Genomic DNA, 24,529 nt, shown 5'->3' with positions numbered 1-24,529 from the left:
CCCCCTTTCCCCCCACCAGCGGTGACCTTGCGTACTCCACGGGGGCTGGGGCTGTACATTAATACCAGATACATTAGCACTAATATGATCCTAGCATGTAGTCATAGCCTGAGGGGCTCTCTGATTGGCTGAGTTTTAGCATTAGCATTAACATTCACATTAACCCACCTGCCTCATCAGTCTCTCTCTCTCTCTCTCTCTCTCTCTCGCTCTGAGCTTCTCCTTCTCTCACAGCCTCTCTTTCTCTCACAGCCTCTCTTTCCCTCACAGCCTCTCTTTCTCTCACAGCCTCTCTTTCCCTCACATTCTCTCTTTCTCTCACAGCCTCTCTTCCTCTCTTTCTCTCACGTCCTCTCTTTCTCTCACAGCCTCTCTTTCTCTCACAGCCTCTCTTTCTCTCACAGCCTCTCTTCCTCTCACAAGCTCTCTTTTTTCCTCTCTTTCAGACATATTTCTCTCTTTCTTTCTATCTTTCCACCAGCTTCTCCATAGCTGCTCGCTTACTTGGGCTCACGAGTGGCGCAGCAGTCTAAGGCACTGCATCCCAGCGCCAGTAGGTGTCACTACAGACACCCTGGTTCAAATCCAGGCTGTATCACAACCGGCCCGTGATTAGGAGTCCCATAGGGGAGCGCACAATTGGCCCAGCGTCGTCCGGGTTTGGCCATGGTGGAGGCCGTCATTGTAAATAAGAATTTGTTCTTAACTGACTTGCCTAGTTAAATAAAGGTTCAATAAACATTTTTTTTTAACTCTGTCTCAGCTGCTATCTCTATCCTTGTTTTCCTTGTACCCTCTTTCTCTCTGCCTCCCTCTCTCTTTTCCTCACTCAGCCTGTGTATCTCCAGGCAACAAATGAAGAGGGAGAAAGAGGGGATGCAGATGAATCATTGTGGTGCGCCGTGGACGGCTTGACTCTTGTCCAAAGCGATATCCATTGCTGGCTGGGAGCTTGCCATTTTACTGGATTGTCACATCACATGATGATCACCACTTGAAGTACACTATAACCTGCTTTGTGCTGTCAGAAAGGGTCAGATCAGACCTAAGTAGAGAGGATTGCAGCCTTTCCGTGTGGTAACATAGCCTATATGTCACTCACTGCCCACAGCAGGTTGGCTATTTCTGTGAATGGAGCTGGATCTGGTTATTGTGAAGTCCATGACTACTCTGGGTTGATGGGTAGATACAACTGGTTCTAGAAGTGAGTCAGTGAAGTTGAAATAGGCCGGTTGAGAGGTGAGGGAAGGAGACAGACTTCAGTCCCCTGTACTAGTCAGATGATTTGAAACCCAAACAGTACATTTTCACTGGGTTACATTTCTCCAAGCCCACTCATGCATTTTATTTTGTAGTATTTACTTGACCATGGACACATAGTGTGTGTGTGTGTGTGTGTGTGTGTGTGTGTGTGTGTGTGTGTGTGTGTGTGTGTGTGTGTGTGTGTGTGTGTGTGTGTGTGTGTGTGTGTGTGTGTGTGTGTGTGTGTGTGTGTGTGTGCGCTCTCTCACTAATCTGTACGTGGGAGTAGTTAGGTGGCGAACAGCGTCTCTCTCTCTCTCTCCACTTGTTACATAATGGAGAGAGGAGGCACAGTTGCTCGTTTGCTTACGCTACAGGAGATGTTCTGTGGAAGCGACAGACCACAGCTAGTGTAAACTCACATTTAGTTCAATCTAACAACTATCCTTTCCTATTTCTCCCACTGAGTCAAGCTTACATGTAGATTGACTAAGAGCCTGGTTACTCTTCTGTGACTGTTGTGGCGATGGCCACTGCAAAAGCCTTCACCTCCATGGCTGCAAATCCTTGTCTCAAATAGTGATGATGCTGAAGTCTCTGGGTCTGATCCATGCTGAGCTGAGGACACAAAACATTTTCAAGGTGACACTTACAGTGCATTCGGAAAGTTTTCAGACCCCTTGACTTTTTCCACATTTTGTTACATTACAGCCATATTCTATTCTATGTATTACATATTTTCTTCCCCTCATCAATCTACACACAACACCCCATAATGAAAAAGAAAAAAATGTTTTTTAGACATTTTAGCAAATGTATATAAAAAAAACTGAAACATCACATTTACATAAGTATTCAGACCCTTTACTCAGTACTTTGTTGAAGCACCTTTAGCAGCGATTACAGCCTTGAGTCTTCTTGGGTATGACACTACAAGCTTGGCACACCTGTATTTGGGGAGTTTCTGCCATTCTTCTATATAGATCCTCTCAAGCTCTGTCAGTTTGGATAGGGAGTGTTGCTGCACAGCTATTTTCAGGTCTCTCCAGTGATGTTTGACCAGGTTCAAGTCAGGTTCACTACTTTGCTCCGTTCATCTTTCCCTCAATCCTGACTAGCCTCCTAGTCCCTGCCGCTGAAAAACATCCCCACAGCATGATGCTGCCACCACCATGCTTCACCGTAGGGATGGTATCAGGTTTCCTCCAGACGTGATGCTTGGCATTCAGGCCAAAGATGTCAATCTTGGTTTCATCAGGTGAGAAAATCTTGTTTCTCATGGTCTGAGACTCTTTAGGTGCCTTTTGGCAAACTCCAAGAAGGCTTTCACAACAAATCAAGTCAAATGTTATTTGTCACATTAGCCAAATAAAACAGGTGGAGACCTTACAAGCCCTTAACGAACAACAGAATTTTAAGGAAGATAAGTGTTAAGTAAAAAATAGATTAGTAAAAAATGGAAATAACAAATAAGCAGCAGTAAAATAAGAGTAGCGAGACTATATACAGGGGTTACCGGTACAGAGTCAATGTGCGAGGGCACCGTTTAGTCAAGGTAATTCAGGTAAAATGTACACTACCGGTCAAAAGTTTTAAGAACACATACTCACACCTCCTCCTCCATGCTTTACGGTGGGAAATACACATGCAGAGATCATCACTTCACCCACACCGCATCTCACAAAGACTCGGCGGTTGGAACCAAAAATCGCAAATTTGCTTGTGTTTCTTGGCCCAAGCAAGTCTCTTCTTTTTATTGGTGTCCTGTCGTAGTGGTTTCTTTGCAGCAATTCGACTAGGAAGGCCTGATTCATACAGTCTCCTGTAAACAGTTGATGTTGAGATGTGTCTGCTACTTGAACTCGGTGAAGTATATATTTTTTGCTGCAATTTCCGAGGCTGGTAACTGTGATGAACTTATCCTCTGCAGCAGAGGTAACTCTGAGTCTTCCATTCCTGTGGTGGTCCTGATGAGAGCCAGTTTATTTATAGCACTTGATGGTTTTTGCGACTGCACTTGAAGAATTTTCCATATTGTCTGACCTTCCTGTCTTAAAGTAATGATGGACTGTCATTTCTCTTTGCTTATTTAAGATGATCTTTGCATTACATGGACTTGGTCTTTCTCCAAATAGGGATATCTTCTGTATACCCCCCTACCTAATCACAACACAACCGATTGGCTCAAACGCATTAAGAAGGAAAGACATTCCACAAATTAACATTCAACAAGGCACACCTGTTAATTGAAATGCATTACAGGTCACTACCTCATTAAGCTGGTTGAGAGAATGCCAAGAGTGTGCAAAGCTGTCATCAAGGCAAATGGTGATTATTTGAAGATTCTCAAATATAAAATATATTTGGATTTGTTTAACACTTTTTTGTTTACTACATGATTCCATATGTGTTATTTCATAGTTCACTATTATCCAACAATGTAAAACATAGTAAAAAAAAAAAAAACCCTTGAATGAGTAGGTGTTCTAAAACTTTTGACCGGTAGTGTACATGTAGGTAGTGTTTAAAGTGACTATGCATAGATAATAAACAGAGTAGCAGCAGCTGTCCAGGAGTCTTATGACTTGGGGGTAGAAGCTGTTAAGAAGCCTTTTGTCTATGACTAGGGTGGCTGAAGTCTTTGACAATTTTAGGGCCTTCCTCTGACACTGCCTGGTATAGAGGTCCTGGATGGCAGGAAGCTTGGTCCCAGTGATGTACGGAATCGTACGCAATACCCTCTGTAGTGCCTTGCAGTTGGAGGCTGATCAGTTGCCATACCAGGCAATGACGCAACCAGTCAGGATGCTCTCGATGGTGCAGCTTGTAGAACGTTTTGAGGATCTAAGGACCATGCCAAATCTTTCCAGTCTCCTGCGGGGGAATAGGCTTTGCCGTGCCCTCTTCACGACTGTCTTGGTGTGTTTGAACTATGATGTGATGTTGACACAAAGGAACTTGAAGCTCACAACCTGCTCCACTACAGCCACGTCGATGAGAATGGGGGCGTGTTTGGTCCTCCTTTTCCTGTAGTCCACAATCATCTCCTTTGTCTTGATCACGTTGAGGGAGAGGTTGCTATCCTGGCACCACACGGCCAGGTCTCTGACCTCCTCCCTATAGGCTTTCTCATCTTTGTCAGTGATCAGGCCTACTACCACTGTTGTGTCGCCTGAAAACTTAATGATGTTGTTGAAGTTGTACCTGGCCATTCAGTCATAAGTGAACATGGAGTACAGGAGGGGACTGAGCACACACCCCTGAGGGGCCTCCGTATTGAGGATCAGCGTGACAGTGTTACCTACCCTTACCACCTGGGGGCGGCCCGTCAGGAAGTCCAGGATCCAGTTGCAGAGGGAGGTGCTTAGTCTCAGGGTCCTTAGCTTAGGGATGAGATTTGAAAGCACTATGGTTTCATGTGCCTTTTACTGAGGAGTGGCTTCTGTCTGGAGACCTTACCGTAAAGGTCTGATTGATGGAGCGCTGCAGAGATGGTTGTCCTTCTGGAAGGTTCTCCCATCTCCACAGAGGAACTCTAGAGTTCTGTCAGAGTGACCATTGGGTTGTTGGTCACCTCCCTGATCAAGGCCCTTCTCCACCGATTGCTCAGTTTGGCCGGACTGGCCGGGCAGCCAGTCTTGGCGGTTCCAAACTTCTTCCATTTAAGAATGATGGAGGCCACTGTGCTCTTGGGGACCTTCAATGCTACAGATATTTTTGGGTACCCTTCCCCAGATCTGTGCCTCAACACAACCCTGTCTCGGAGCTCTACGGACTATTCCTTCAATCTCATGGCTTGGTTTTTGCTCTGACATGCACTGTCAACTCTGGGACATTATATAGGCAGGTGTGTGCCTTTCCAAATTAGTTCAATCTTATTTTTATATTTTAAATTTCCAAAAATGTTTACATTTCCAAAAATGTATTGTGTGTAGATCGCTGAGAAACGTAAAAGATTTAATCAATTTTAGAATGAAGCTGTAACGTAACAAATGTGGGAAAAGTCAAGGGGTCTGAATACTTTCCGAAGGCAGTGTAGGTGACATTGTAGTCTGAAGATTTCTAGCCTGTCCTTTCATATACAGTCACTAGGCATGGTCCTGTGTTTTGGAGCTTGGTTTATTTGGTTCGTTCTGTATGTAGGCTTCAGTATGTGGGGGAGGAGGATGAGGGTTGACAGATATCAGGATTCATTTGTTTCTGGTGACTGTGCCTCGTATACCCTATAATCAATAACACTACAGTTCGTGTAGCTATTCGATAATTACAGGCGAGATGTGAAGTGGCGTGGATAGTGCCCACTGCGGAGGAACTGAGGGGACCAATGCAGAAGGCTACAGTGGAACCACTGAGGTATAGCTGGGTTTCTCTCTAGAAGTGCCTCCCAAATGGCACCCTATTCCATTTGTAGTGCACTTCTTTTGACCAGCGTCCCTAATAGGGGCCCTGGTCAAAAGTAGGGCACTGTATAGGGAATAGAGTGCCATTTTGGACAGATCCTATGTATTGTTGTAATTGGCTCAAAAAATGACATTCCACGACTGCAACAATAATTCTTTATGAAGCTATTCGTCATCATCTTACAAATTAAATTACAGTAAATCAATGTCATTTTTTTAAAGTTATAAGTTTGACAAAAACTATGAAACAGTTTTGTCTGATTTCATTATTCATTATTATACCCTACTTTTTGTTGAAAATGTGTAGACTGTGGTAATAAAACAATAACAGAATATATGTAATACGTGTGTGTGTGTGTGTGTGTGTGTGTGTGTGTGTGTGTGTGTGTGTGTGTGTGTGTGTGTGTGTGTGTGTGTGTGTGTGTGTGTGTGTGTGTGTGTGTGTGTGTGTGTGTGTGTGTGTGGACATGTTTAACTAGTCTTGTGGGGACCAGAAGAATAAATGAACACATATTTGACCAACTGGGGCTGTTTTGTTAGGTCCACGAGGTCAAATGCTATTTCTAGGGGATTTATGGTTTAGGTTAGAATTAGTTTTAGTTTTAGGGGTAGAATTACGTTAAAGGTTAAGGTTAGGAGCTAGGGTTAGGTATAGGGTTAGGTTTTTGGATTAAGGTTAGGGTTACGGTTATGGTTATGGTAAGGGTAAGAGTACGGATTAGGGTTAGGTTTAGGGGTTAGGTAAAATTGAATTTTAAATGGGACTGAATTGTGTGTTTGGAGAGAGTGCGGCAGAATGTTGCCCACAGTCTCTAAGGACGCGCTGAGCCGTGTGTGGCTCCGCGTCTGTGCCAGAGAGAGCGAGAGTGAAAGAGATAGAGAGAGATTCATTGTTTGATCTTCATATCGATCTGACAAAAAAAATGCTTCTTGAGTCTCTCAATTCTGCATATATTAGGCTACCCAAGCAACAAAAAATAGCACGCAAAAATAATAACACCTTTATCTTTAAAGTAGCCTACCAAACGTAAATGTATCTATATCCATTGTGCCAAGCTGACACAGTCACTGAATGAGTGAACTCCTTTGTGCGCAAAGTGAAGACGGATGTGAAGTGAAGACCCCAAAAGTCCACAGGTGTGCGCGTCCATGGACCTTTACAGATAAATAGCAAACCTATTCTATCACACCTCGAGAACCACACACCTGAGCACCCATAAACAAACACCCACCGCTGCAGAATCATACACAAACCACCCCCCACCCGCGCAAAAGAAGCGTTCCATATTCCATCGCTCTCTGCCACGCCAAACCCCTCTCCCGGGCTCTCCGTGCTTGTGATCCTCGTACAGTAGATGCACTGCCTCACTTCTCCATCACCGCGCATCATTAGAATAGCAGGGGAGGGGCCCTCTCGGATGACAGTCCCGGCTAGGGGAGGGTGCGGGAGGCGGGACCAGATCAGTGGCCGTTCCACGGCGCTGGCGAGTCTGGGACTAGGGCTGGAGAGATCGCCGGTGAGCATCGTCACCACTCCAGCACCGAGCCTCGTCTGGCCGAACACTGCGCCGCGCACTCGTCGGGATTGCACAACATTCCTGAGAAATATACCTGCTATTTATGGCATGTGGCTGGTAACTTTATTCCTGCTGTACTCTTTCCAAGAAGGTACGTGAAAGACACGCAAACTTTTTCTCTCTCCAATGCAACGTTGAAGTTGTGGTGCATATAGTCTATTTGTGTTTAGTTGTGCTTCAATACACGAGGTCGGGTTGGAATGCGCTAATTTACAAAAGTTACAACTTTAAATCCCCCCCCCCCTTTTTTTTAAATGTCAGTTAAAGTCAATGGCCTATCTTCACTTGAATAAAAAAAATATTGATTTGGATGGGCTTCATTTCTTTAAGCCCACTTAGGACGGAGGATGACAATTAGAAGCACTTTTCAGTCCCCATCCCTCCTTTCAGATGTATTGATAAAACCAAGGACACATTATGCAGCTGCGTAAATATGTTGACTTTAAATTTCGAGAAGTAACAGACAGATTAGCAGTGTGGTCCATATCCCCCTGAACGCCGTCTGTGGCAGTTACGACAGGGGAGGTAACACCAATTGTATGTATGCACATCTCGAGTTGTCATGAATATGGAGACACAACAATAGGAGAGGAAGACATGCAAGCGCAAAGATTGCGAGCTGCATGCTGCTACATACTCCAACTGCGTCTCTGAGCTGTAGGACTTTTACCAGAAAAGTAGAAGGGCAGTCGAGTGTACATGTGTTTGCTCTCTTTCCTCTGTCCCATAACAAATAACAGAATGTGTCAGGCTTATGTGTGATTTGTTAATATGGCTTCTTTGGCGTTCCAAATTAGTGCGTGTCTGTAAATGATCGTACATTTGAGTGTGTCTGTAAATGAGCGCACCTTTTAGTGTGTCTGTAAACGAGCGTATCCTTTAGTGTGTCTGTAAATGAGCGCACTTTTTAGTGGGTCTGTAAACGAGCGTATCCTTTAGTGTGTCTGTAAACGAGCGTATCCTTTAGTGTGTCTGTAAATGAGCGTAACATTTAGTGTGTCTGTAAATGAGCGTAACATTTAGTGTGTCTGTAAATGAGCGCACAATAAGGGCAACAAATAAATTGATAGGAGATGTGTAAACTGATGCTGGGGATATTGAACGCTGGGATTTTAGGCAGATAATGTCTCCACTGTTGGCAATTTGCTTCACTTTCTAGAATGACACGGGTCAGCGCATGCAGACACACTCGGATGTTATTATCAGTAGTGTAATTATGCATCCTCCATTTTTCTATGCCCCAGATTCTACATACTGATTGGATGGAAAAATACTGCAGATCGAGAGGAAGGTTGAATATGGTTTTGATTTAAATACTTGCTTCAGAATGAACGCTTGTCAACCATTTCAACAACTTGAACTTAATCTAGTCGATACAATTCAGTCATAAACCCCAAGATATGTTCAAATAAATAAATACATAAATCATTGTATAAACACCAAACAAACAAAAAACGTAATTAGGTCTAGGACCACATGCAGATAGGCTCTACCGCTATTCTGTTAATGTTTGTGTGTCCATGCGTGGATGTTCGTTTAGACATCTGAAATACATGGCCTATATCCTTGCAGGCCAACACTCGGGGATGGTGTGGTGTGTGTGTGCGTGGTGCTGCTGTTGTGAGTAGGGCTTTTTGTGGTGTTTTTGTTGTGTTTAATTGGATTACAAGGTCTTTTTAGATGATGTACTGCACATCGCCTTGTCCCGTGACTGAACAAGATGTACTGTGTGTGTGTGTGTGTGTGTGTGTGTGTGTGTGTGTGTGTGTGTGTGTGTGTGTGTGTGTGTGTGTGTGTGTGTGTGTGTGTGTGTGTGTGTGTGTGTGTGTGTGTGTGTGTGTGTGTGTGTGTGTGTGTGTGTGTGTGTGTGTGTGTGTGTGTGTGGTGAAAGGTGGTGGGAGGGAGGGAGGGGTGGGGGTTTCACCTAGGCAGTGGAGCGGAAAGAGTGGAGGCAAGAGATGTAGATAACCAACTTCCATTTAGCATCGCTTTATTCATTTATTTTTTTGTCAACAATCAATTTTGTATTGACTGACTATGCGATTTAACGTAACTCGTATTTGTGTTTTGATTTTAAATATAAGTATTGATCAGAGAGACATTTTAACCAACAATCTCACATGCATATGCATTAGGACTGCGTATTTTCCTGAGTCGGCCGCGCCTCCATGATGGTTCTCACTTTCCTGGAACGGCACACAACACCCTGTGTTAGATTTGATGGATATCGCTTCCAAACATCCTTGCATGATTTGGTGTTCTCAGATCAGACATATACGTTTTCGTTGTAGTTGGTTTCCAGTAGGCTAATTAGTCATTTAAGTGCAATATGAATAACCAGATGTCCCTTAATTGATGCGTCTCGGCCATACCAGCACACATCAACTGCTGGTTGGAAGGGGGGAGTTGCGCTCGTTCTTCTTTGTCATGATCTGGAGGGTCGCTTGTCATTTTATGGAAATGTGTTGAGACACAAAACAAATCAGCAGGGAAAGATGCTATCCGTGCCATCTATTCATCTGGAACAATCAGGCCTATTGGTGATGGCAATTATTGTACATATTTGTTGCAATGTATTAACGTTAAAAAAAATAATTTGCGATAATTAAAGCCTACTGTTTTATCATTGTTATGTCTACACAAATTAAAATCACCCAATATTCTGATCAAGACTACGGTTTGTAAAATAACGAGGGAGAGATACTCTAGTTATTTGATCAATTCATTGCTGATTCCACTTTCCTCCAGTTCAGGCTGACAGGCCTCCAGTCGATTTGAAACCGAATATTGTATGACTGTACAATTACAATTGATATGAATCATAGGATGAATGTAGGATATAAATAGATTAGTTAACTAATCTAAACAGTAGGGTTTTACGCATGCATATTTCGTTACCCTTACCTTATGGGAGGGGGGCAGAAATATTTATTTTTAAGGATAGGCACTAGTCAAATAAACAATGTGATATATGTGGTGGCTGCGATATTATCTTGCCTGAGACAGATTTTCTGAAGATTTGCCTAAATTAAAACACCTTCCCTATTATTATTGTGTATATTATTATTGTAAAATATTAATCATAATAATGATAATTATTATTATTCGTTTCATCAGTGTTTATTAATTTGTGATGTGTAAGCATTTTGTTACGCAAAATATATAATAGCATTTTTTATGCTGCATTTTGAGGCCATTTTCTAATCTCTGTAATGTCCCTCTCACACACCTCTTTCTCTCTACTCAGTCCCCTTACCGGATGCAATTTGAAAAATTGGTTTCTCTTCTTGTTTTACCCAAATTACCATCCCTTCCCAGCTGCGTAATTAGTAGGCTTTGGTTTAAACTGAAACCAAAACCGGATTTTCAACTGATTTGCAAAAGTAAACCAGTCCATTGACTAGAGGACTGCATTTGTCCCTCCTCATTTGTGTTATGTTTGATGGGAAAGCCGTTTGTTGCCATCGTCTGGGCCAGATAGTTCTGACAACGGCGTGCTGCTCTCTGCTCTCCTCATAACGTATTTTGTCAACCGTTATGGCACTCGTCTGATTTACCACCAAGGCCCGGTCCGGCGGCAGTGTCATTTTGGAATCAAATAAAATACACACAAACTGAGAGGTGAGACGGCAGCATGGGCGCGTAGTAATTGTCTTATGAGCCAGATTCAGAAATAGACTGCCTCGAATTTAATGTAGACCACTGCACTGCGTCGAGGGGTGTTGTGTCTGCGTCCTGGTGATAGGCTAGGCTACTACGTCGCCACGTGTGCCCATTTACTCACGGTATTGTTATCTGACGCCAACTTATGTCATTGAATATACGTTTTTCAATTTAAGTATCTCATGTTGAATCCAATGATGTGGACTCGACCTTACCTGTCCTCTCCTTAGCCATGAGTTATCCCGCAACAAGTCGTCTGAACACCCCCCTCTCTCAATTACATTACAATTTTAGGTCTCTCTCTCGCTGAATATAATTGAGCAACAGTAGTCGATCTCTGCGGTTATACACATCTATTCTCCTAAATAACACCTTACCTATGAACTTGTTTTTTGTCTATGAGAAGCACGGCCACAATAATACCACACTCGTGTTAACTCGCATCCCCTCCTCTTGCTCTGGCAAGCAACAGCTGTTTTTACCTTTGAGTGTTTGTGCTGGTGACTTGGCCGGTGAACAGAAAAGCCACGGAGCCTATTCCTCACATGCATGCATAATGTAGGCCTGGGCTAACTTAACCATATGGGGGAAAACAGAAAAAAATGACACAGATAGAAAATGCTGCCTCTCTCCTCTGATCCTACAATGGGTAACTCGCCAATGCCTTAAAAAAACACACACACACAAATATGAACACAAACGAATGCTCATTTTATGAAGTAAAAAACGATTTGACCTATTTACACTTGACTGTCCAATTGAGTTTGATAACTCAACAGGTATTCTCTCCTGTCTCCACTTTCATAAGATCTGTTGCACCAGGAGAGGAGATGAAAGGAGAGGAGAAGGGGGGAGAATAGGAGAGAGGGGCGAGAGGAGAGGGGGTAGATGGGTTGAGAGGAGAGAAGTTGGGTCATGTGGAGGATAATCTGCTTTAAAGTGACGTGGCCAACTTTTCTTTTCCCTCCTTTGCATCCCTCTTTTGTCTAGCCACATTGCTTACTATCACTCTGCTTATCTCTGACAGAGAAGGAAGGGTAGAGGGTGAAGGGTAGAGGATAAATCACACCCCAAAATCTGACACTCACTCCACAACTGTGAAAGTCATTCCTTTGAAGAGGGAGAGTGTGGATCCTCAAATGGAAATGGTTCCTAATATTCCACTGACATTGCATAATATGGAGAAGGGGTGTGTGTGTGTGTGTGTGTGCGTGCGTGCGTGCGTGTGTGCGTGCGTGCGCACGTGCATGAGTACGGCAAGGTAATTTCAGTGTGATGCCAATGCATTATCCTTTTCAGTGTCTTTGTGTGTAAAATGGGTATCAAATAGCATTCACAATAATATCATTTCTTCTTGCTCTCCCATAATGGGTTGTACAACATCATTACTACGTTATTGCGGTGTTGTAACTGACCGCAATGACATTGGAGTTATGTTGCCTGAACATATCGAGTATTGTATTCTGTATGATTCACCAGACCCTTAACAGGAACGTTGGGCGTATCCTCGCTTGCCTCTGAGAATGTCTACGTGTATACGCGTGTGTACGTTATTGTGTGTGTGTGAGAGATTTATTGACCTGTGTGCATGGGATGGTATCAATCTCAGAGACGTGTGTGTGTGTGTGTGTGTGTGTGTGTGTGTGTGTGTGTGTGTGTGTGTGTGTGTGTGTGTGTGTGTGTGTGTGTGTGTGTGTGTGTGTGTGTGTGTGTGTGTGTGTGTGTGTGTGTGTGTGTGTGTGTGGATGAGACAGAAAGAGCTGCATTATGCATAGCGGTTCACCATAGGCAATATCCCTGCCTCTGTGGCATACATATTCATACGCCATTTTCATACTGCCCGCAAAAGGGGGGGGGGCATAGGAAATGTGCAAATGTGTCTGTGTGTGGAGGGAGGAGAGGCTTGAGTCAAATCTGTCACAGCAACAGAATAAGAGCAGGAGACGGAGTGAAGAGGCTTCGCCCAACAGGAGTGATGTTTTAGGGAACTCACCCAAATGACAATGACCTTCTCCTGTTGTAATCAATGCATTCAGGCTTGAAGAAGGAAGGAAAATATGCCTCTGAAATGGATGAGTGCGCCTAGCTCCCTCTCTCGCTCCTTTCCTCCTCTGCTCCCTTTCTGCCCATGCCAGGGAAAAGGGCGGGCAGCCTGAGGGCATGGAAGAACTGTGAGTTAGACGTCGCGTTGGACGTCTCAGAACAAAGAAAGGGAGAATTCGGGTTATTTCAGTCCTCTCTCCCCTCCTTATTTCCACCATTACTCCCTGTTGGATGGGGTACAGACTGGCCCCTTGCTCCAATACTCAAATCCTCAAATCCCAAATCAAGCCCTAGCCTCTACCTCTCCCCCTAGGCATGTCTTGACTTCCTCCTGGTGAAGGCAACATTGTATCATCTCACGTAGCCCTCTGGAAGGTATGATGGATTTTCTGCCATCTTGTTTACATTCATCCATCTTTCAGGGGCTTGATTTGGGATTGGGTACGGGGCTTCTATATCCACTTTTAGGGTGGGGTGTTGTCTTTTCTTTCTTTGGTCTCTCTCTTCTCTTTGCAGTTGTGCTGACAGACCCTGTCAGTCTGGCGAGACACCCCCTGGCTCTCTCTCCCCCAGACCCCAACTGTGGGATTATATTATGACCGTCTTATTTGGGCCTTTCTGCTGGAGGCCACAATCTGTGCTGCATGATGGGAGTCCAGTCCACCACTGTACTGCCCTCTCTGTGTTGTACTGTGCTCAACTGACTGACCTGGATTCGCCAATAGGACAGCAGCACAACAGCCGCTTCATCCACAGTAGCCTGTTTGCTTCCTTCCCAATTAGTTCTATCTGGGAATGCCTCCGACTTGTTTTGATGTCGCTCGGTGGCCACCATTTTTTATGATGTCACAGCAGGCGTTCACTGTTGTTTATTTGTGGAAAGTCTTTCTGTTAGCTTTTAACATTAAGATTACAGTGATGCTCAATGATGATTCAAGGATTCATTTCTTAACCATTTTGGGCTTTTTCTTTGTTGTTGTAAAAAAGCTTTGGGCTAGTAACCGAAAGATCGCTGGTTCAAATCCCCGAGCTGACAAGGTGACAAATCTGTCAATGTGCCATTGAGCAAGGCACTTAACCCTAATTGTTCTGGATAGGAATGTCTGCTAAATGACTAAAATGTAAATGTGAGACTGAAAAGCCAGTGTGGCCCTGTCCATGGTGCTGAAATGGTCTATCGCTCAGAACATGAGCAGAGAGTTGTGTTTTTATATGGCACATGATATGGGCCAAATTGCACTCAACCTAAATTACACCTTTTAGACACAGAGGAACTGCTCCATTTTGGATAGGAGAGGGACCTCACATACACATTCACACACACATGCACTTCTGTGCACACAAGCACATGAACACACTCGCATGCTGTCACCTCTCCTCATACACCTCACACCCCTCATCACTGACCCGACACACTTCCAGCATAAAGCTTGACCTTAAATACCAATCAGCCTTAACACTGACCCCCCAACAGCACACACACACACACACACACACACACACACACACACACACACACACACACACACACACACACACACACACACACACACACACACACACACACACACACACACACACACACACACACACACACACACACACACTGACCCCCCTGTACTCTGTTAGTACCCCTTAACCCTTCCCTGGCCCTGATTTAAGCCGACCCACACACATACACACACCAGGGGAGTGGGAAAGAGGCCTTCCATGGTGGTTCGATTACCAGGGCGGAGAGACTGTGTGTGTGTGTTAAATGCGAAAGGAGATTATATGGATTTAACTCTCTGCGTCTGGCATGCAAATTCAAATCACACAACCTATCCTGCCATGTACTGGAGGACTATAATAGAGAGAGAGAGAGAGAGAGAGAGAGAGAGAGAGAGAGAGAGAGAGAAAGGATGAGACACAGGGTAGGATGGATTGAGAGTGGTGGGGAGAGAAAAAAGAAGGAGAGATGAAAGATATTGAGAGTGAGGAAGGGAGAGAACAAAGACGTGGCAAAGAATGAGAGGAGGAAGAGAAGGGGGAGAGGGATGAATGAATGGAGAGAGAGAGAGACCCTTACCTACAGTGTCTTTGGAAGGTAATTCAGACCCTTTGACTTTTCACACATTTTGTTAGGTTACAGCCTTATTTTAAAATGTAAAAAAAAGATATATACGTTTTTCCCTCATAGATCTACACACACTACCCCATAATGACAAAGAAAATCATTTTTTTTTTTGCTATTTAAAAACAATTCCAAATGGAAATATAAAATGTACGAAAGCATTCAGACCCTTCACTCAGTACTCTGTGGAAGCACCTTTGCAGCGATTACAGACCTGGGGCTTCTTGGGTATGACGCTACAGGCTTGGCCCACCTGTGTTTGGGGAGTTTCTCCCATTTTCTCTGCAGATCCTCTCAAGCTCTGTCAGGTTGGATGGGGAGCATTGCTGCACAGCTACTTTCAGGTCTCTCCAGAGATGTTCAATCGGGTCCAAGTCTGGGCTCTGGCTGGGCCACTCAAGGACATTCAGAGACTTGTCCCGAAGCCACTCCTGCATTTTCTTGGCTGTGTGCTTAGGGTGATTGTCCTGTTGGAAGGTGAACCTTCACCTCAGTCTGAGGTCATGAGTGCTCTGTGGCAGGTTTCCGTAAATTATCTCTCTGTACTTTGCTCTGTTCATTTTTGCCTCAATCCTTCCAAGTCCCTGCCGCTAAAAAACATCCCCACAGCATGATGCCGCCACCACCATGCTTCACCGTAGGGGTGGTGCCAGGTTTCCTCCAGACGTGATCCTTGGCATTCAGGCCAAAGTGTTCAATATTGGTTTAATCAGACCAGAGAATCTTGTTTCTCATGGTCTGAGTCCTTTAGCTTTCTTCTGACAAACTTCAAGCGGTGCTGTCATTTGCCTTTTACTGAAGCGAGGCTTCCATCAGGCCACACTACCATGAAGCACTGATTGCTGGAGTGTTGCAGAGATGGTTGTCCTTCTGAAAGTTTCTCCTATCTCCACAGAGTAAGTCTAGAGCTCTGTCAGAGTGATCATCCGGTTCTTGGTCACCTCCCTGACCATGGCCCTTCTCTACCGATTGGTGGTGGTTCCAAACTTCTCACATTTAAGAATGATGGAGGCCACTGTGTTCTTGGGATCCTTCAATGGTGCAGAAATGTTTTGGTCCCTTCCCCAGATCTGTGCCTTGACACAATCCTGTCTCGGAGCTCTGCGGACAATTCCTTCAACCTCAAGGCTTGATTTTTGGTCTGATGTGCACTGTCAATTGTGGACCTTATGGACAGGTGTGTGCTTTTCCAATTCATATCCAATCAATTGAATTTACCACAAGTGGATTCCAATCAAGTTGTAGAAACATCTCAAGGATGGGAATATGATACACCTGAGCTCAATTTCGAGTCTCATAGCAAAGGGTTTGAATAGTTATGTAAATGTGGTTTTTCTGTTCTCCATTTTAATACATTTGCAAACATTTCTAAAAACCTGTTTTTGCTTTGTAATTATGGGGTATTGTGTGTAGATTGATGAGGGAAAAAAATATTTCATCAATTTTAGAACAAGGTAGTAATTGAACAAAATGTGGGGAAAGTCAATGGGTCTGAATACTTTCCGAAGGCACTGCAGTGAGGGCTGTATCCCTATCTCAGCCTTTCAATACCCTCCCATCACGTGTGTCAAGTTTTCCATTCTGTTTGTGCTGTACCAGAGGTCCCTTGGCTTTTGTTTGTTAATATTTACACTATATATGCAAAAGTATGCGACCACCCCTTCAAATTTGTGGATTTGGCTAGTTCAGCCACACCTGTTGCTGATAGGTGTATACAATCGAGCACGCAGCCATGCAATCTCCCTAGACAAACATTGGCAGTAGAATGGCCTTCCTGAAGAGCTCAGTGACTTTCAACGTGGCACTGTCAGGTCAGTTCATCAAATTTCTACCCTGCTAGAGCTGCCCCAAACAACTGTAAGTGCTGTTATTATACTCCTAATGATCGGCTAGGAAAAGCTAACTGACATTTGCTCCTGAGGTGCTGACTTGCTGCACCCTCGACAACTACTGTGATTATTATTATTTGACCATGCTGGTCATTTATTAACATTTGAACATCTTGGCCATGTTCTGTTATAATCTCCACCCGGCACAGCCAGAAGAGGTCTGGCCACCCCCCATTGCCTGGTTCCTCTCTAGGTTTCATCCTAGGTTTTGGCCTTTCTAGAGGGTTTTTCCTAGCCACCGTGCTTCTACACCTGCATTGCTTGCTGTTCGGGGTTCTAGGCTGGGTTTCTGTACAGCACTTTGAGATATCAGCTGATGCAAGAAGGGCTATATAAATACATTTGATTTGATTTGAATTTGATTTGTTATTGTGAAGTGGAAACGTCTTGGAGCAACAACAGCTCAGCCGTGAAGTGGTAGGCCACACAGGCTCCCAGAACAGGGCCATAAAAATCATCTGTCCTCAGTTGCAACACTAACCGCCGAGTTCCAAACTACCTCTAGAAGCAACGTCAGAACAATAACTGTTTGTCGGGAGCTTCATGAAATGGGTTTCCAGGCCGAGCAGCTGCACACATGCCTAAGATAACCATGTGCAATGCTAAGCGTCGGCTGGTGTGGTGGAAAGCTCGCCGCCTTTGGACTCTGGAGCAGTGGAAACACGTTCCCTGGAGTGATGAATCATGCTTCACCATCTGGCAGTCTGATGGAAGAATTTGACTTTGGCGGATGGCAGGAGAACGCTACCTGCCCCAATGCATAGTGCCAACTGTAAAGCTTGATGGAGCAGGAATAATGGTCTGGGGTTATTTTTCATGATAGACCCATTAGCTCCAGTGAAGGGAAATCTTAACGCTAGAGTATACAATGATATTCTAGATGATTCTTTGCTTCCAACTTTTGGCAACAGTTTGGGGTTGACAATGCCCCGTGCACAAAGCAAGGTCCATACAGAAATGGTTTGTCGAGATCGGTGTGGAAGAACTTGACTGGCCTGTACAGAACCCTGATCTCAACCCCACTGAACACATTTGGGATGAATTTGAGTGCTGGCTGTGAGCCAGGCCTAATTGCCCAACATCACTGCCCAACATCAGTGCCCAACCTCACTAATGCTCTTGTGGCTGAATGGAAGCATGCCCCGCAGCAATGTTTCAACATCTAGTGGAAAGCCTTCCCAGAAGAGTGTAGGCTGCTATAGCAGGAAAGGGTGGACCAACTTCATATTAATGCCCATGATTTTGAAATGAGATGTTCGATGAGCACGTGCATGATTTGATGCTGTCCACGTCGCACTATTCTAAGAGAACCACTCTCCGAAACACAATGAAGACACACAAACAACATTAACAACAAAAACATCTGTAACAAACGGAAAACCAAACATCCATCTTGGTCCCCTCACTAACAATGAGACTTAGTGGTGGGCGAGTGTCCCAAAGCCTTGGCCCTGCTCTTTTAAAAAGCCACTGGCAGACACACGCAGCAGCACAAACAGTTGCCAGAGTGACCCCTGTGCCCTATGCCAAGGTCACTGCTGTACTGTGCGTCATGTAGTGTATATAGGAGAGGTCCATAAACATACTAGGCTTAACTGTCACACATCAATTCATCTCTTTCCAATGAATCAGTGAAATTCATTTGGTGTGATCTGTAACATTTGTATTGTGTCAAAATGTTAAATGTTGAATCCCCCCTCATGGCTCTTTTAATGATTTTCCTAATGCTAATTTGGTTCAACATCAATGCACAGGGCTAGCTGTAAGGTTATCTGCTGTGCTGTAGATCCCCTCCTAAATCTACCTTGATGAGGCTTTCAGCCGCCACTTCCATTCACCGCTATTCGTCCCGGGCCATTCAGAGTGAAAAAGATGGGGCTAATCCGGCCATTGTCGACACAAACTGGGGAAGAGGATTAATTATATATCATTGACTCTGAAGAAATTATCCCTAAACCCCCCCCCCCAACTCGAAAAAGACGTCTAGCTGCTTCCCAGGAGACACTGCCAGGGGGGGGATGTTTTAGGGATGTAGCTCCCCTAAGACGATTAATTGAAGCGACGGCTTGTGAAAGCCATAGTGGTTGCAAAGCAGCCCTCCGGGGTTGTGGTTGGAGATATGCTGAAGGTTTCTCGGTGATGATATAGACGTGAGATGGGTTGAACTGGCAGACTAGGTGTTGTTCTAACAGCCTCATGGCTTCTTCGTTTTGACCCATTTCAACTCCAAATCAGATGCCGGTTTAAGGAAGGGCTCTCTTTGGACTCATCTTACACGACTGATACTATGTTAATGCTTTGCAGAGGATTGTTCACGACCGTTTGGCAGTCAGGTCGCCCGTTTCGATTTAAGGTGGATCGGAGAGGCACACTTGAGTCGCACGAACACAAAACACGGGCGTGCGAGTCACGTGCCACCTGATCAAAGTCGATGCCCAGGTTAATTTGAGTTATTGTACAGAGCAACTTGCCAAATCAAGTGGACTGTGTTCATGAGCCTATAGCAGAGCGTCTAACTGTGGCTTCGCTCCAGCTTATCATAACGGAGTCACATGTAGCTGAAAATAAATGATGCATTCATTACGTCACGTCATTTGCCTAATGGAGAAATAGTAATTGATTCTATTTTTGGGAACTGCTGTGCTGACCTGATGGAAATCTCTAGAAGATAACCCAGTTTGGAGATTGGCAGGTGGCTGCCCACACGTTGGCTGTGTGGGTGTGTGTGTATGTGTGTGTGGATGTGGCCCAGATACAGCTTTCCTTTGTGTGTGTGTGTATTATCCTGACCGTGTCTCTCTCTCCCCATCACAGTGAACAGTGAGGATGTGGTCTCGACGCGGCTGTACTTTGTAAACGCCTCCCTGCAGCGGGTGACCTTCTCCAGCTCGGTCGGGGTGTCCCTGCCCTGCCCTGCGGGCGGCGCACCCCATGCCGTCCTGCGCTGGTACCTGGCCACCGGCGACGACATCTACGATGTGCCCCACATCCGCCACGTGCACGCCAACGGCACCCTCCAGCTCTACCCTTTCTCGCCCTCCGCCTTCAACAGCTACATCCATGACAACGACTACTTCTGCACCGCAGAGAACCAGGCCGGCAAGATCCGCAGCCCCAGCATCCGCATCAAAGCAGGTCAGACTCAGACTGAACAGAAGCAGTCTCTTCCAGGGGAGCCTTAGACAGACAGACATACAGTACACACTTCTAGGGGAGCCTTAGATAGGACCAGACAAGGAGACACAGCTTCACCTGTACAACCCAACTGAACACTGTTCTGGGGGCAAACAGAAACACAGCGTCTTTACAAAGAATGAGAGGAGCATGAGCATAAGAGAAAAAGGCTGCCCGGGAAGAGGTTGGGAAACAAAAAGAAAATGCTTTCTCATATGGGTTGACGCTGTACTCTCAGCACTATTCTAAGAGAACCCACTCCCCAAACACTATTAATAAAAGACACACGAACAACACTAACAACAGAAACAGCTGTAGCAAACGGTAAACCCAACGGCGTCCATATTGGTACCCTAAATAACAGTAAGACTCAGTGGGGTGGCGAGCGTCCCAAAGCCTTGACCCTGCTTCTTTAAAATGCCACTGGCAGACACACACACAGCGGCACAGACAATTGGCAGAGTGACTCCAGTGCCCTGTGCCAAGGTCACTGCTGGTCTGTGGGGCTGGCCCCGCTGCAATGGGAGATTTCACACATACACACCCGCGCACCCGCGCTCCCGCGCACACACACGCACGCACGCACGCACGCACGCACACACGCACGCACACACACACACACACACACACACACACACACACACACACACACACACACACACACACACACACACACACACACACACACACACACACCAGCCTGTCCCCTGCTTATGCCAGCAGGCCTCCTGTCTCCCAGTCTCTCCATCTGTCCATGGACTGGAAAGTCCCCCAACTACACACACACACACACACACACACACACACACACACACACACACACACACACACACACACACACACACACACACACACACACACACACACACACACACACACACACCGTTTTTGTCAAGCTAGCTCTTCTGGGTAGCTGTGCCAGGGCTTTTACTGAAGCTGGGATGGGAATGAGTTTAAACATGAGGGATTGAACAGAGTTACACTCGAGGTTAAATATTGTCGGTGTTTTAGCTCACGTTCAGCGACATATTCAATGAACAATCTGCGTCTTGAAAATCAGAACAACAGCCATTAAAAGATGTATGAGATCAAATCAAACAAATCCAATAGCGATTCAGTTTTTAACAGTTCGCTTGCCAAATTCATGGCCAAATGAAGACAACCCTCCCTCCCCCCACCACACCCCTTATGGTATTTCTGCCCAGAGGGACCCTCGTCCCATCGGCTGTAGAGTCACCTACCAACCAGCGTCTGTGTAGGGCAACCTTCCCTGCAAAATAATTACCCCAATTAATCAAATAAGTGCTGAGTCTGTGAACAACCACCAACCGTCACGCCCACACCCAACTCTGCAGCACCTCAACTGCAGCACCCAGGAGTCGCCTGTGTATTCTGCCACTACTGCCACACACCTTCACAGAACGCACACACACACACACACACACACACACACACACACACACACACACACACACACACACACACACACACACACACACACACACACACACACACACACACACACACACACACACACACACACACACTCACATTCACATTCACATCCACATACTGCAGTTGCCATGGGCGACGGGCAGGGCGTGAGCGGCAGGGTGTGGTGCGTCCCGTCTCAGGTGGCGTCGAAAACTGATGACAGCTGACAGCTCAGTGTGACACCCTCCCTCCCTTCATCTCTCCACCCCCCCCCCCTCTCTAATTCCCCCTCCCTCCCGTGCATGCTGATTCTGTGCCAATAAAAGCACTGGTATCTGTGTGGATCGCTGTACATTCATGAAAATCGCTGTTTGTTTTCTTTCTCTTGCTTCTCCCTCCCTCTCTCACCGTCAAAGTCCTGATTTTCATCATCGGCATTTGACAGACATATCTAATGATACCGAAGATGCTTCCATCAGTGGTTAAGGGCGCTGTACTGCAGCGCCAGCTGTGCCACCAGAGTCCCTGGGTTCGCGCCCAGGCTCTGTCGTAACCGGCCGTGACCGGGAGGTCCGTGGGGCGACGCACAATTGGCCTAGCGTCGCCCGGGTTAGGGAGGGCTTGGTCGGTAGGGGTGTCCTTGTCTCATCGCGCACCAGCGACTCCTGTGGCGGGCTGGGCGCAGTGTGCGCTATGTAAAGGTGGCCAGGTGCACGGTGTTTCCTCCGGCGCATTGGTGCGGCTGGCTTCCGGGTTGGATGCGCACTGTGTTAAGAAGCAGGTTGGGTTGTGTATCGGAGGACGCATGACTTTCAACCTTCGTCTCTCCCGAGCCTGTACGGGAGTTGTAGCGATGAGACAAGATAGTAGCTACTACAACAATTGGATACCACAAAATTGGGGAGAAAAAGGGGTAAAAAAAATAATAATAATTTAAAAAATAATAATAATAATAATAATGTTCCAACCGGAGAATTCCTTTGAATGTAGAAAAGCAATGGAATGAGAGCTAACTCTCTCGTGACCGCACCACAGAGCCTGTGGCAATCTGCCAGACACCTGACTCATTCCTCTCTCATTCGCTCCCACTTAACAGTAGAAGCCTCAAACAACGTTTTAAAGACTGTTGACATCTAGTGGAAGCCTTAGGACGTGCAACATAACCAATATCCCACTGTATCTACAATAGGGGCTGAGTTAAAAAAATACAAGGCTCAGATTTCCCACTTCCTGTTTGTATTTTCTCAGGTTTTCGTCTGCCATATGAGTTCTGTTATACTCACAGACATCATTCAAACAGTTTTAGAAACTTCAGAGTGTTTTCTATCCAATACTACTAATAGTATGCATATATTAGCATCTGGGACAGAGTAGCAGGCAGTTTACTCTGGGCACCGTATTCATCCAAGCTACTCAATACTGCCCACCTGTCACCAAGAAGTTTTTCAACATTGTTTCCCATGCTTGTTCAATGAACCATGAACAATTAATGAACATGCACCTGTGGAACGGTCGTTAACCTCTCTAGGATAGGAGGACAGTCGCGTCTCACTTGACCAAAAGCCAGGGAAAATGCAGAGTGCCAGATTCAAATAAAATTATATAAACATCAAACTTTCATTAAATCACACATATAAGATACTATAATATGCATATCCTATATTCTTGGCATGAGGAGCAGGAAGTTGAAATTGGGCACGCTATTTATCCAAAAGTGAAAATGCTGCCCCCAATCCCAAAGAGGTTTTAAGACACTAACAGCTTACAGACGGTAGGCAATTAAGGTCACAGTTATGAAAACTTAGGACACTAAAGAGGCCTTTCTACTGACTCTGAAAAACACCAAATGAAAGATACCCAGGGTCCCTGCTCATCTGCGTGAACGTGCCGTAGGCATGCTGTAAGGAGGTATGAGGACTGCAAATGTGGCCAGGGTAATAAATTGCAATGTCCGTGCTATGAAACGCCTAAGACAGCACTACAGGGAGACAGGACGGACAGCTGATCGTCCTCGTAGTGGCAGACCACACATAACAACACTTGCACAGGATCGGTACATCTGAACATCACATCTGCGGGACAGGTACAGGATGGCAATAACAACTGCCTGGAACGAATTGCAAAAATCGCTGAAGTTGGAGACTTTTATCTCCCTCACCAACTTCAAACATCTGCTATCTGAGCAGCTAACCGATCGCTGCAGCTGTACATAGTCTATCGGTAAATAGCCCACCCATTTTTACCTACCTCATCCCCATACTGTTTCTATTTATTTACTTTTCTGCTCTTTTGCACACCAATATCTCTACCTGTACATGACCATCTCATCATTTATCACTCCAGTGTTAATCTGCAAAATTGTAATTATTCGTCTACCTCCTCATGCCTTTTGCACACAATGTATATAGACTCCCCTTTTTTTTCTCTACTGTGTTATTGACTTGTTAATTGTTTACTCCATGTGTAACTCTGTGTTGTCTGTTCACACTGCTATGCTTTATCTTGGCCAGGTCGCAGTTGCAAATGAGAACTTGTTCTCAACTAGCCTACCTGGTTAAATAAAGGTGAAATAAATAATATAAAAAAATAAATAAAAAGTTACACCAGGAACACACAATCCCTCCATCAGTGCTCAGACTGTCCGCAATAGGCTGAGAGAGGCTGGACTGAGGGCTTGTAGACCTGTTGTAAGGCAGGTTCTCACCAGACATCACCGGCAACAATGTCGCCTATGGGTACAAACCCACCGTCGCTGAACCAGACAGGACTGACAAAAAGTGCTCTTCACTGACGAGTCGCGGTTGTCTCACCAGGGGTGATGGCCGGATTCGCGTTTATCATCGAAGGAATGAGCGTTACACAGAGGCCTGTACTCTGGAGCGGGTTCGATTTGGAGGTGGAGGGTCTGTCATGGTCTGGGGCGCTATGCGTTACAGGGAAGACATCCTCCTCCCTCATGTGGTACCCTTCCTGCAGGCTCATCCTGACATGACC

The 24,529-nt window shown here is 45.4% G+C and overlaps 1 protein-coding gene across 8 annotated transcripts in view; it reads left to right on the top strand.

The window, feature by feature from the left end:
- Nucleotides 1-7,102: 7,102 nt before the first annotated feature.
- LOC118396818 (cell adhesion molecule DSCAML1-like) overlaps nt 7,103-24,529 on the top strand; it is a 147,949-nt gene continuing 130,522 nt past the window's right edge. For all 8 annotated transcript variants that reach the window (XM_052467327.1, XM_052467326.1, XM_052467325.1 and 5 more), the window contains exons 1-2: nt 7,103-7,310; nt 19,742-20,062. In XM_052467327.1, the coding sequence (XP_052323287.1) occupies nt 7,268-7,310; nt 19,742-20,062 (364 nt within the window). In that variant the 5' untranslated portion in view covers nt 7,103-7,267. The remainder of the gene's footprint in view (nt 7,311-19,741; nt 20,063-24,529) is intronic.

This window comes from Oncorhynchus keta, chromosome 18 (assembly GCF_023373465.1).
Source record: "Oncorhynchus keta strain PuntledgeMale-10-30-2019 chromosome 18, Oket_V2, whole genome shotgun sequence".
Taxonomy (NCBI): Eukaryota; Metazoa; Chordata; class Actinopteri; order Salmoniformes; family Salmonidae; genus Oncorhynchus; species Oncorhynchus keta.
This window is presented reverse-complemented; position numbering and strand designations above follow the sequence as displayed.